Source organism: Salvelinus fontinalis, chromosome 7, assembly GCF_029448725.1.
Source record: "Salvelinus fontinalis isolate EN_2023a chromosome 7, ASM2944872v1, whole genome shotgun sequence".
Lineage (NCBI taxonomy): Eukaryota > Metazoa > Chordata > Actinopteri > Salmoniformes > Salmonidae > Salvelinus > Salvelinus fontinalis.
Window position 1 is genome coordinate 49,886,822 of NC_074671.1, and position 13,702 is coordinate 49,900,523.

Below are 13,702 nucleotides of genomic sequence, written 5' to 3' on the forward strand. Positions count from 1 at the left end.
CTGGAAGGGCATCTAGGAATCTTAGGGTTGTCTGAGTATTTATAGCACGGCTTTTGATGATCCTTGATTGGGGTCTGAGCAGATTATTTGTTGCGATTGCGATTGCAAACGTAATAAAATGGTGGTCCAATAGTCCAGGATTATGAGGAAAAACATTAAGATCCACAATATTTATTCCACGGGACAAAGCTACAGTTGAAGTCGGAAGTTTACATACACCTTAGCCTGATACATTTAAACTCAGTTTTTCACAAATCCTGACATTTAATCCTAGTAAAAAATACCCTGTCTTAGGTCAGTTAGGATCACCACTTTATTTTAAGAATGTGAAATGCCAGAATAATAGTAGAGAGTGATTTATTTCAGCTTTTATTACTTTCATCACATTCCCAGTGGGTCAGAAGTTTACATACACTCATTTAGTATTTGGTAGCATTGCCTTTAAATTGTTTAACTTGGGTCAAACATTTCAGGTAGCCTTCCACAAGCTTCCCACAATAAGTTGGGTGAATTTTGTCCCATTCCTCCCGACAGAGCTGGTGTAACTGAGTCGGGTTTGTAGGCCTCCTTACTCGCACACGCTTTTTCAGTTCTGCCCACACATTTGCTATAAGATTGAGGTCAGGGCCTTGTGATGGCCACTCCAATGCCTTGACTTTGTTGTCCTTAAGCCATTTTGCCACAACTTTGGAAGTTTGCTTGGGGCCATTGTCTATTTGGAAGACCCATTTGCGACCAAGCTTTAACTTCATGACTGATGTCTTGAGATGTTGCTTCAATATATCCACAAAATTTTCCTGCCTCATGATGCCATCTATTTTGTGAAGTGCACCAGTCCATCCTGCAGAAAAGCACCCACACAACATGATGCTGCCACCCCTGTGCTTCACGGTTGGGATAGTGTTCTTCGGCTTGCAAGCCTCCCCCTTTTTCCTCCAAACATAACGATGGTCATTATGGCCAAACAGTTTTATTTTTGTTTCATCAGACCAGAGGACATTTCTCCAGAAAGTACGATCTTTGTCCCAATGGGCAGTTGCAATCCGTAGTCTGACTTTTTTTATGGTGGTTTTGGAGCAGTGGCTTCTTCCTTGCTGAGCGAACTTTCAGGTTATGTTGATATAGGACTCGTTTTACTGTGGATATGGATACTTTTGTACCTGTTTCCTCCAGCATCTTCACAAGGTCCTTTGCTGTTTTTCTGTGATTGATTTGCACTTTTCACACCAAAGTACGTTCATCTCTAGGAGACAGAATGCGTCTCCTTCCTGAGTGGTATGACGGCTGCATGGTCCCGTGGTGTTTTTACTTGTGTACTATTGTTTGTACAGATGAACCTTCAGGTGTTTGGAAATTGCTCCCAAGGATGAACCAGACTTGTGGAGGATGTCTACAATTTTTTTTCTGAGGTCTTGGCTGATTTCTTTTGATTTTCCCATGATGTCAAGCAAAGAGGCCCTGAGTTTGAAGGTAGGCCTTGAAATACATCCACAGGTACACCTCCAATTGACTCCAATTATCTCAATTAGCCTATCAGAAGCTTCTAAAGCCATGACATCATTTTCTGGAATTTTCCAAGCTGTTGGAAGGCACAGTCAACTAGTGTATGTAAACTTCTGACCCACTGGAATTGTGATAATGTGAATTATAAGTGAAATAATCTGTCTGTAACAATTGTTGGAAAACTACTTGTGTCATACACAAAGTAGATGTCCTGACCGACTTGCCAAAACTATAGTTTGTTCACAAGAAATTTGTGGAGTGGTTGAAAAATTAGTTTTAATGACTCAAACCTAAGTGTATGTAAACTTCTGACTTCAACTGTAGGTCCAGAGTATGACTGTGGCATTGAGTAGCTCCGGACACATGTTGGACAAAACCCACTGAGTCGATGATGGCTCCGAAAGCCTTTTGGAGTGGGTCTGTGGACTTTCCATGTGAATGTGAAAGTCACCAAAAACGTGAATATTATCTGCCATGACTACAAGGTCCAATAGAAATTCATTGAACTCAGTGAGGAACGCTGTATACGGCCCAGGAGGCCTGTAAACAGTAGCAATAAAAGATTATTGAGTAGGCTGCATAGATTTCAGTTCTAGAAGCTCAAAAGATGAAGAAAATGTCTTCAGTCTTTTTACATTTTTAAATTGTAAATTGAAATGTGTGTTGTAAATGTTAGCAACACCTCCACCTTTGAGGGATGTGCGGGGGATATGGTCACTAGTGTAACCAGGAGAGGCCTCATTTAACACAGTAAATTCATCAGCCATGTTTCAGTCAGGCCAATCACATCAAGATTATGATCAGTGATTAGTTCATTGACTATAACTTCCTTGGAAGTGAGGTAGCTAACATTAATTAACCCTATTTTGAGATGTGAGATATTATCACAATCTCTTTCAATAATGACAGGAATGGAGGAGGTCTTTATTCCAGTGAGATTGCTAAGGCGAACACAGCCATGTTTAGTTTTGCCCAACCTAGATCGAGGCACAGACACGGTCTCAATGGGGATAGATGAGCTGACTACACTGACTGTGCTAGTGGCAGACTCCACTAAGCTGGCAGCCTGGCTAACAGCCTGCTGCCTGGCCTGCACCCTATCTCATTGTGGAGCTAGAGGAGTTAGATCCCTGTCTATGTTGATAGATAAGATGAGAGCACCCCTCCAGCTTGGATGGAGTCTGTCACTCCTCAGCAGGCCAGGCTTGGTCCTGTTTGTGGGTGACTGGTGTTGACATGTAGGTTTGGTAATATCTCTTGACTTTTTCTGATTAAATTATATACCAATGTATGATAAGCCATCCGTTAAGAAGTATGAGCTGAGTTCTTTAAATATATTGAGTTCTAAAAATAGGATTTGAGAATAATAATATTGATCTGTTGCAGGTGGGCACCATGAGACATCCATATTCATTGACGGTAACGAGTTCTGGTTTGTGACGGAACCAAAGCTGCCATACGAGGAGGCTAGTTTGTACTGCAACAGCAACGGCAGCAGGCTGGCAGCACCACAGAGCTCCAACGCAGCCAGACAGATCCATAATAATCTGCCACAGGTACAGAATAGTGCAATTACAGTACCGTGGTGAACAAACCATACATCAAAACTTTTGTATGGTATAAGAAACAGTTTAAAGCTGGAATCCATAATGGTGTGACTGCCACATTTGTTTGCAATATTACAACAACAAAGAGGTTCCTTCCAACAACGAACACAGTTCTCCGCTGACATCGTTGCACTTACAATAGAACAGTAGAATATGTACTGCGATTTTTATTTTTAACCACAATGCTGGATGTTCCCTTCCTCCGTTTCATCAGAGAACAAAAATGTACTGGGGGGGGGGGCGAACAGTGGCGCTGTTTGCTCTTATGCAGATTTCAGCTTTAAGGCTAGCGTATCAACCCTGACTGTAATGGATATAGAGCAGTAATGGCGAGAAAGAAGGCCACTGAACTATCCTAATAAAATGAAGACAACATTGGTCGAGAGAGAGAGAGAGCACTGTGTGTGTGTGTGTGTGTGTGAGAGCAGCAGGGAGTGGCTTTGTTTAGTTCTCGTGTGTTTATTTATTCCTTGACTTGTGACCTGATTGGGCAGATGCCGGCAGGGAAGCAGAGCTGGTGGGTGGATGTAAGAGATGCTGCACACTACTTCCCCATAAGGTGAGTCCCAAAGTCGCGCTGTCATGTGGCAAGTTGCTGTCTGACACGGTCAGACAGCAACAGCAACACACGTTCTAAAACACTGCCTCCAAAACGTGTCTTGTTATCATAATTCAAGTCAAATATAAGTGATGTTATTGTGTGTGTTGGTTAGAATAAGAGTGAATGACTTTCTACTCCTGTCCTCTAGGTTATCCCGTATGCAACACTACCATGCTACGTTCCTGGGCAGGTGTACAACCATCAGTGACAAGAACATCTTCCCAGGTGAATGAAAATGTAACTACAGTACAAAGAGTAGTTGAAATCAAGTTGTTTCCTTTAGATCGTGTAGAAAGGATTTTAATGTAGGCTGTTGGTTACTATGACACTTTCCACTGGGCACACCACTGGTTGAATCAACGTTGTTTAACGTCATTTGTCAACGTATTGCGACGTGGAATCAACGTGGAAAATACATTGGATTTGAAAAAAGTAATCAACCAGTACTGTTTTCATCTGATTTCAAACATTGTTGTAAACATTGAAATTAGGGGAAAACTTAAATAAATGTACTTAACCTGACTAACAGGTTGTTACATCAATCTAATTTCAAGACATGCTAACCTCTCACCATTACAATAACAGGGGAGGTTCGCATTTTTTCGGGGGTATGATACTTGTGCATCTAACTTTCTCACTCATCATTATTCACGATTCATTTAGGATTATCCGTAATCATGGTAGCAACCACATTAATGGAGAAGTGTTTAGAAACCTAGTATATTCTTATTTACAATACAAGTGACTCCAAAATGACACAATACAATATTTATCATACATTTTATTGGGCACAAAATAATCTGACACAAATCCAAAACAAACAGCAAATGCATCCAACCAATTTGTAGAGTCACAAGCTTGATATAGTCATTGCATGCAATGAATATGGGACCAAATACATAACTTTTTACTACTTTAATACACATAAGTGAATTTGTCTCAATACTTTGGTCCCATAAAATGGGGGGGACTATGTACAAAAAGTGCTGTAATTTCTAAATGGTTCACCCGATATGGATGAAAATACCCTCAAATTGAAGCTGACTTGAACCTCATAGTCCAGTGACTGCTGAGAAAGATCAGCTGACAACAGGGGAAAGTCCTTGTGGCGGCACGGAGAGACGGCTAACAGGAGGGAATAGACCCCACTGGGACAGTCATGGGGTAGCTTCCCATTTCTGTAGTTTCCCATGCTTCGCAGTATGTTGGAAACACCCGCTTTTAGCTACAGAAAGTCAACATACGAGAATACCCTAGAGTCTGCGAGAGCGGGGGCGGAAGATGACTCATCGGCTGACAACATGGTAACGACTGGACCGGAAACGACTACGAGTAATGAGAGCACAGCACAAGAGAACACCACAGCAACTGTCACAAGTTCCGCTGCAACAGCGGGCCACAAACAGATGCAGGTATGTGTCTGTGGTTGGAGGAAAGTTACATCACACCATGGGTTGAGGATCCACCAGGGGAAGAAGGGGTGTTTGGGTAAAGAGAGACAGAGGCCTCGCATTGATCACTTTCTGCGAAAGCGATCAAATCAGTCGAATGAAGCACAGCAACTGGACGCAAACCATAGTTTGCAGTGCATCAGTACCACTGTCATGGAGGACGTAAACTCAAGCACCGAAGTAACAACTGAGGTGGAACCAACAACAGGAGTGGAACTCACCCAGCCTCCCAGACCTGCAGTCGAGAGGACACTACCAGGGCACAGACCGTATGTGAAGTGGCCTGGCGCCAGTGACAAGAAGTTGTGGGAAGCAGTGAATACTGACCTTACCTTGACCCTCGAGAAACTTCGAGGCACAGTGGAGAAGTTGGAGAGGATGGGGGACATCATCTATGAGTACGGGGCAGAAAGCTTTGGAGTGCAAGAGGCAAAAGGCGGGAGAAAGGTTCCAACCCCACCAGTTTCCAGGAGGCAACAAGAAATCAAGTGCCTCGTTCAAGAAAGGAGACAGCTTAAGAAACAGTGGAAGAAGGCCTCGGAAGTGGAAAAGGAGGGCATAGAGGCACTTCAGGCTGACATTAAAACCCGGTTGGCATCCCTCCGTTGAGCAGAGAACCTACGGACACGCAGAAGGAAGAAAGAACAAACTAGAACTCGATTCTATAAAGATCCCTTCAAGTTCCTTAAGTCTCTTCACGAAGGAAAAAAGTGGAGCTCTAAAAACAACAAAGAAAGACCTAGAGGAGCACCTGATAACAACAAACTTTGACTCAAAGCGACATGAACATCTGGCCATCCCATCAGATATCCCACCCATTGAACCCCCCGGAACATCATATTGAGACCAGCCCTCCGACATGGAAAGAGGTGGAAAACACAGTTCGACGGGCAAGAACAGCATCAGCCCCGGGGCCAAATGGAGTCCCGTACAAAGTGTATAAGAACGCACCAGACGTCCTGAGGGTCCTCTGGAGGCTTATGAGAACAGCTTGGCAAAAGAAGATAATACCCAAAGTGTGGCGTAGGGCAGGCGGGGTCCTGATCCCTAAGGAGAAGGATGCAGTGAACATCAGCCAATTCCGCCCAATCTCCTTACTGAATGTTGAGGGTAAAATCTTCTTTAGGGTCATTGCCCAGAGGATGGCCGAGTACCTGCAAAGGAATGCGTATGTCGATACATCTGTACAGAAGGCAGGAATATCAGGGTTCTCTGGCTGCTTGGAACATTCCAGCATGATCTGGCACCAGATCCAAATGGCCAAGGTGGAGAAAAGGGACCTCCATGTAGTCTTCCTCGACCTCGCCAATGCATTTGGCTCTGTGCCCCATGAACTCCTGTGGTCTGCCTTCAGATTTTTCCACATACCGGACACCATCACAACCCTGGTGAAGTCGTACTTCCAGGATCTGCAGTTCTGCTTCACCACCTCATGGCAGTGCCTGAATGTAGGTATAATGGCGGGATGTACCATTTCTCCGTTGGCATTCATAATGGCAATGGAGGTTATCATCAGATCCTCAAAATGGGTTGCTGGTGGACAGCGAGTCGACTCTGGTTTCCGCCTCCCTCCACTCAGAGCCTACATGGACGACATTACAACATTGACCACCACTGTCCCATGCACCAGGAGACTGCTCAAAACTCGAGGAGAACATCAGCTGGGCCCGTATGAAGATTAAACCATCCAAGTCACGCAGCATCTCGATTGTGAAGGGAGTACTCTCTGACCTGAAATTCTTCATCGGAGATGACCAAATCCCAACAGAGTCTGAGCAGCCGGTAAAAAGCCTTGGAAGGTGGTATGATGCAAGCCTGAAGGACAAAGACCAGGTGCAACAGCTGCGCAAAGACATCAGTAGTAGCCTACAGTCCATCGACAACACCCAGCTACCTGGAAAGTTAAAGGCCTGGTGTCTGCAGTTTGGTCTCCTACCCCGGGTGTTGTGGCCCCTAGCAGTGTATGAGGTTCCAACCTCAACAGTGGAGAAGATGGAAAGAGGAGTCACAGGCTACTTAAAGAAGTGGCTTGGAGTTCCACGATGCCTTACCACCATAGGCCTCTATGGAGATGGTGTCCTCAAGCTGCCCCTCACAAGTCTAACAGAGGAATTCAAGTGTGCAAAAACCAGGCTTCAGATGACATTGAATCAATCTCAAGACCCAGTGGTGTGCAACAACGCGCCGACCTTGGCAACTGGGCGCAAATGGAGGCCAGGAAAAGCAGTCCAGGAGGCAACAGCAGCCCTCAGACATGCTGACATTGTGGGTCATGTTCAGCAAGGGAGAGGAGGCCTTGAGCTAACTAGCCGTGCTGCTTGGAGTAAGGCCACTGCACCAGAGCGGCGGAAGATGGTAGTGCAGGAAGTACGCCATCAGGAGGAGGCTGCAAGGTGGGCCAAGGCAGTCTCTCTTGCCAAACAGGGACAGTGGACTCGATGGGACAGTGTGGAGAAGAGGAAGATCAGCTGGAAGGATCTGTGGGCCATGGCAGCGAGGCGGTTGAGCTTTTCCATCAGAGCAACATATGACGTCCTTCCAACACCAGTTAATCTTCACCAATGGTATGGTGAAGATCCGGACTGTGCCCTCTGTTCCATGCCAGCCAACCTCAGGCACATTCTCACAGGGTGTAAAATAAGCCTCACCCAAGGACGCTACACTTGGCGTCACAACCAAGTCCTTAAAAACCTTGCGTCCGCCCTAGAGGACAAGCGAGCTGCCACCAACTCCCTACCACCCCCAGCAGCATCACACCTCTTACGGAAGACCTTTGTCCGCGAAGGGGCTAAACCACCGAAGAGCGGCTCTACACCATTAGAGCGAGACCAGCTGCGCTTGGCCCGCGACTGGAAAATGCTAGCTGACATTGGCCGGCAACTTGTGTTTCCTCCGGAGATCTCAACCACCACCCTAAGACCTGACATGGTGCTCTGGTCCCGTTCGCTCAAGAAGGTCTTCATCATTGAGCTCACAGTACCCTGGGAGGACTCAGTAGATGAGGCTTATGAGCGAAAACATCTGCGCTATGCCGATCTAGCTGCCGAAGCACGGCATCATGGCTGGAACACAGAAGTCCGACCAGTGGAGGTGGGCTGCAGAGGTTTTGTGGCAACATCTACAACCAGACTGCTTAGAGACCTGGGAATTAAGGGCCAGAGCCAGCGTTCGGCAATCAAAGCTGTATCAGAGGCGGCAGAAGGCAGCAGTCAATGGCTCTGGATGAAGAGGAAAGACCCCAGCTGGGCCCCGAAGTGAGAGGGCCAGGAGGTATGCGGTCAACAATGCTTGACTCAGGGAGGAAGACGCCCCTGCCATGCATAGTCCCATGGGATGTTGGCTATCAACAACAAGGCAACTCCTATGACTAATTGGGAATGGGACGCAAGCGTAGGATTGATCACCCTGTCGCTGGCCGCCTTTGGGGAGGGTGTATAGTGTGAAAGGCCGAAACACCCTAGGAACCAAAGGTACACTACTGACGATGCGCTCCCCAAATTTCACCAGGCTCACTGTTCATGAACTTTTGGAAGTGCTTGCACAAAGGATAGTAACATCTCATCCTGTGTTCTTGGAATCAAATCCAAAGTGCTGGAGTAGAGAGCTAAAACAACAACAAAAATGTGTTAGTCTCCCAATACTTTTGGAGCTCACTGTATGTTGTTCATTATATACAATAGGCCCTATATATACTATCCCAGTAGAAGATATCCTTCAAATGTTGATATTTGGTTGCGTTCTCAATTATATATCCAGTTTGTCTACAAATTAATTATTGATATGTTGGATTCACGTCTCCATCTCATCCAAAAATCTAACTTAAAGAATAGCAGTAAATTGAATTTAGTCCCATTCTTGAACTTCGATTTTTGGTTGAGATGGTGACCTGGATCCAACATATTGACTCGTAGATTTAATTTGAAATCAACCAACCTTCCTTCATATACAAGAAAATATCAAAAGGTATAAAAGTCAAGCATATCATGAATTTGACATCGTATTTATAGAGCTAATGGTAACTACTGCTAAACTTGTAAATGTCTAAATGTGTTGTGTTTCCAAAGCTGAGCAGGGTACGTTGAGGTAGGCTTCTGGATTGTAGACTCATTCTCACTGAAATGCATTACCCCTCATATACCAGTAGAAATCGTTGGACTTTGTCTTCACATGTCATTTCAATATACCTCTTTATTTAGGTTGAATCAATGACATTGATTCAAACGTACCATTTTACTATAACATTGAAACAAGGTCAATTAAAATATGTCTAATCAAATCCAAATCCCAATACACTGTATATTGAATATATTATTGAAACATATTTTGTACGTTTTTATGTGGAATGTAACTCAATTTGAATGTGTAAATAGTTCTGATGATTATGTCAATTAGATTGATGTAACAACCTGTTAGTCAGGTTAAGTACATTTATTCATACAGAACAAAAATATAAACACAACATGCAACAATTTTAAAGATTTGACTGAGTTACAGTTCATATTGAAATCAGTCAATTGAAATGAATTCGTTAGGCCCTAATCTATGGATTTCACATGATTGGGAATAGAAATATGCATCTGTTGGTCACAGATACCTTTAAAAACAAACGTCAGTATCTGGTGTGACCACCATTTGCCTCATGCAGCACAAGACATCTCCTTCGCATAGAGTTGATCAGGCTGTTGCATGTGGCCTGTGGAATGTTTCCCACTCCTCTTCAATGACTGTACGAAGTTGCTGGATATTGTCGGGAACTGGAACACGCTGTTGTACACATCGATCCAGAGCATCCCAAACATGCTCAATGGGTGATTTGTCTGGTGAGTATGCAGGCCATGGAAGAACTGGGACATTATAAGCTTCCAGGAATTGTGTTCAGATCCTTGCGACATGGGGTAGTGCATTATCATGCTGAAACGAGGTGATGGCGGATGATGATGAATGGCACGACAATGGGCCTCAGGATCTTGTCACCGTATCTCTTTTCGTTGAAATTGCTATCGATAAAATGCAATTGTGTTTGTTGTCCATAGCGTATTCCTGCCCATACCATAACCCCACGCCACCATGAGGCACTCTGTTCACAACACTGACATCGGCAAACTGCTCACCCACACAATGCCAAACACGTTGTCTGCATTTGTGAGGCCGGTTGGACGTACTGCCAAATGCTATAAAACAACGTTTGAGACGGCTTATGGTAGAGAAATTAACATTCAATTCTCAGGCAACAGCTCAAGTGGACATTCTTGCCGTCAGCATGCCAATTGCACACCCCCTTAAAAGTTGAGACATCTTTGGCATTGTGTTGTGTGATAAAACTACACATTTTAGAGTTGCCTTTTATTGTCCCCAGCACAAGGTGCACCTGTGAAATGATCATGCTGTTTAATCAGCTTCTTGATATGCCACACCTGTCAGATGGATGGATTATCTTGGCAAAGTCAAAATGCTCACTAACAGGGATGTAAACAAATTTGTGCACACCATTTTAGAGAAATAAGCTTTTTTTGTGCGTATGGAACATTTCTGTGATCTTTTATTTCTGCTCATGAAACATGGGACCAACACTTTACATGTTGCGTTTATATTTTTGTTCAGTGTAAGTTGAAGTATTACCCTCATTTCAATGTTTACAATGCTGGTTGAAAATAGATGAAAATAGTACCGGTTTGACAACTTTATTCATTTCCAATTGGTTGACACATTACGTTGAAACAATGTTGATTCAACCAATGTGTGCCCAGTGGGTTGTTACCTTTTATGGTTCAAATGTGACCGGTCACACACACTCACTCAGACACACTCCTGCCCCTCCAGAGTACGAGTACAGCTGTGAGCTGCAGCTGCCATTCGTGTGTGAGAGACACAATATCACGGCTATAGAGACCCACTCTGGAGAGCCTCACCCCAATGGTCTGCCCTGTGAGAGCGGCTATTTACACTTCAGGGACAAGGTCAGTCTGTCGTACACACACACACACACACACACACACACACACACACACACACACACACACTGAAGACTGTCATATAGTAACAGCTGAAATGGAATGAATGGAACGGTATAAAACACATGGAAACCAGTTGTGATACTGTTTAATTCGTTCCATTCCAGCCATAACAATGAGCCCATCCTCTGATTTAGTCTACATACAGGTACATTCTGTGTAAGCCAGAGTGGGTGTGGTATATGGCCAATATACCACAACTAAGGGCTGTTCTAAAGCACGACACAACGCAGAGTGCCTTGATTCAGCCCTTAGCCGGGGTATATTGGCCATATACCACAAACCCCCGAGGTGCCTTATTGCTATTATAAACTGGTTACCAACGTAATTAGAGCAGAAAAAATACATGTTTTGTCATACCCGTTGTCTGAAATACCACGACTGTCAGCCAATCAGCATTCAGGGCTCAAACCACCCAGTTTCTAATAATTGTTATTGAATGTTGTCGTTGCCTTTTCCAGTGCTACGTGGTGATCATACCTCTGTACGTTACTTTTCAACACGCCAACGAGCAGTGTCAGTCGATGAGAGGAACTTTACTTACTATTACAGACCAAGTTGAACAGGGTGAGTAGTAAACCTTCTAGTAGATCTCTTTTACCTATCTGTATTTTTATTCATCATGTTTGTCAATGGACAACCTTCCATTCTCCTAGATATGAGATGACCAATGATTGATGTCCCTTCAATGTCAGTCTTAACCGGCGGTTGTTGACTAGTTGCGCCTATCTGTTTGTTGTGGTCAGACTTTGTGACCTCCCTGTTGCCGGCGCAGCCCCGTAAGACATGGATTGGCCTGAAGATCAAACAGCAGGTCCCAGAGTGGGTGGATGACTCCCCAGTCTCCTACCTCAACTTTAACCCCCTGCTCCACGGCCTACTCAGGCCCATACTCGTCAACGTGAGTTCCCACTCACTTCACTTCTCAATTCTATTCAGCATGGCCACAGGAATCAGTGGGCTATGAGTTGAGTTATAACTTATAATTCCATCAAGCCCCAGGTAGCATGTACAGTAAACAAACCTCTTTTAACATTCAACTGAAACCATAGAATATTTTTTACAGTAAAAATACCAGGTATACTCCCCTCATAGGGCAGTTGGTCAGAATCAGGGGTGAAAGTAAGCCAGAATAGTGGGGTACCCCATACCGGTAAAACATGAGCCTATCACAAAAAAAAAAAGATTAAAAAAAAACTGTAGGCTATTACACTATTTATCATTGCCGCACGTGAGTCGCATGAAAAATGTGTGAATAGACTTGAAAACTTGTGGAATACGCTCAAAATGCGATGTGGTTCAATGATAACACTGACATTTTGCCATGGCAGAGATGAGTGGCCGAGACCTGCGCGGACAGCATGGTACGCATCAATTCAGGTTACAAGTCTTGTGTAGGGTTAATGGATGACAATCATAAAATGTCATTCACAACACTTTGGTGTTTTGTAAGTGGTCTCTTTGCATTTATCAAATGGCACTGCATGAATGCCAGAGTTTAAGTAACTTAATAGTTGGTATAGTAACTGTCTGGACACTGACTGTAAGCCTCACATGTAGCCTATTATAATATTAACTGCTGCATAATTAAGCTTTCCTCGCAGTAAAATTATAGACCAAATGTTAATTTTGTCTCTGGAACAGGAGGGGAGAAATATGATTTCTTTCTTTCAGCATTCTGAGAGAATGAGAAATCTGTTGTAGCCTAAACGTGCAATTTCTTTCAGCGACATAAAAGCTGACAGTATTTCCTTTTCAACCACATAACATATGCATCCAAGATTAACTCAAATACTATCAGAAACATGTTGGATCGTTTTCACAGCTTTTAACTTCCTGAAAACTGGTCAAACTGACGTCATTTGAAAATCTCCCGGGTCGCTAAACGTCCACGTGAGAAAACTCAAAAGAGAGAACTTTACTGATGTCAACTAGATCGTTGATGACGCATCGGTCATTCTCTCGATTTATGACATCATTCGGGTGAGCAAGGCTTTATTTAGTCTTCCAAACAATCATCAAGTAATGACAAGAGAAGCTGCATGTATCTAGTTATGGACAAGTGGACGAACAAATAGTCAGCCAAATGTCGGAAATTATAAGGAGAAACATATCTGCGTGAGGCATAAATGTTTTATCTTTTTTTTTGTGCACCCTGTCGTTCCACCGTCCCTGAGTAACGGGCGCAGGTAGCCTACATGAGCCTTTTTGAAGTAATTGTTTGAAAATCAGATGAAAATATGACTAGTTGTGTTTATGTCACATTAAAAGGTTAAAAGTTAAGACGACAAATCTTGACTATTAGGCCCATAGAGAGTGAATAGGGTTTCTATATGTAATTCCATGATTAGGCAAATAGAGATCCTATTACTTGAATAGGGATTCTATATGTCATTCCATGATTAGGCCCATAAAAAAAACGTGTTCACCGATAGGTGGTCTCCATACCGGGAAGAAATACAATGTACTTTAACCACTGGTAAGAGTGTGTGCAGGTAGCCTTTTTAAACAAATGATGGAACTACATAA

The 13,702-nt window shown here is 43.7% G+C and overlaps 1 protein-coding gene across 1 annotated transcript in view; it reads left to right on the plus strand.

Moving 5' to 3' along the window:
* LOC129859613 (lymphocyte antigen 75-like) overlaps positions 1-13,702 on the plus strand; it is a 41,756-nt gene that overhangs the window by 16,186 nt on the left and 11,868 nt on the right. Inside the window, exons 17-22 of the mRNA XM_055929614.1 lie at positions 2,890-3,059; positions 3,605-3,669; positions 3,860-3,936; positions 10,983-11,119; positions 11,635-11,740; positions 11,920-12,074. Coding sequence (XP_055785589.1) covers positions 2,890-3,059; positions 3,605-3,669; positions 3,860-3,936; positions 10,983-11,119; positions 11,635-11,740; positions 11,920-12,074 — 710 coding nt within the window. The remainder of the gene's footprint in view (positions 1-2,889; positions 3,060-3,604; positions 3,670-3,859; positions 3,937-10,982; positions 11,120-11,634; positions 11,741-11,919; positions 12,075-13,702) is intronic.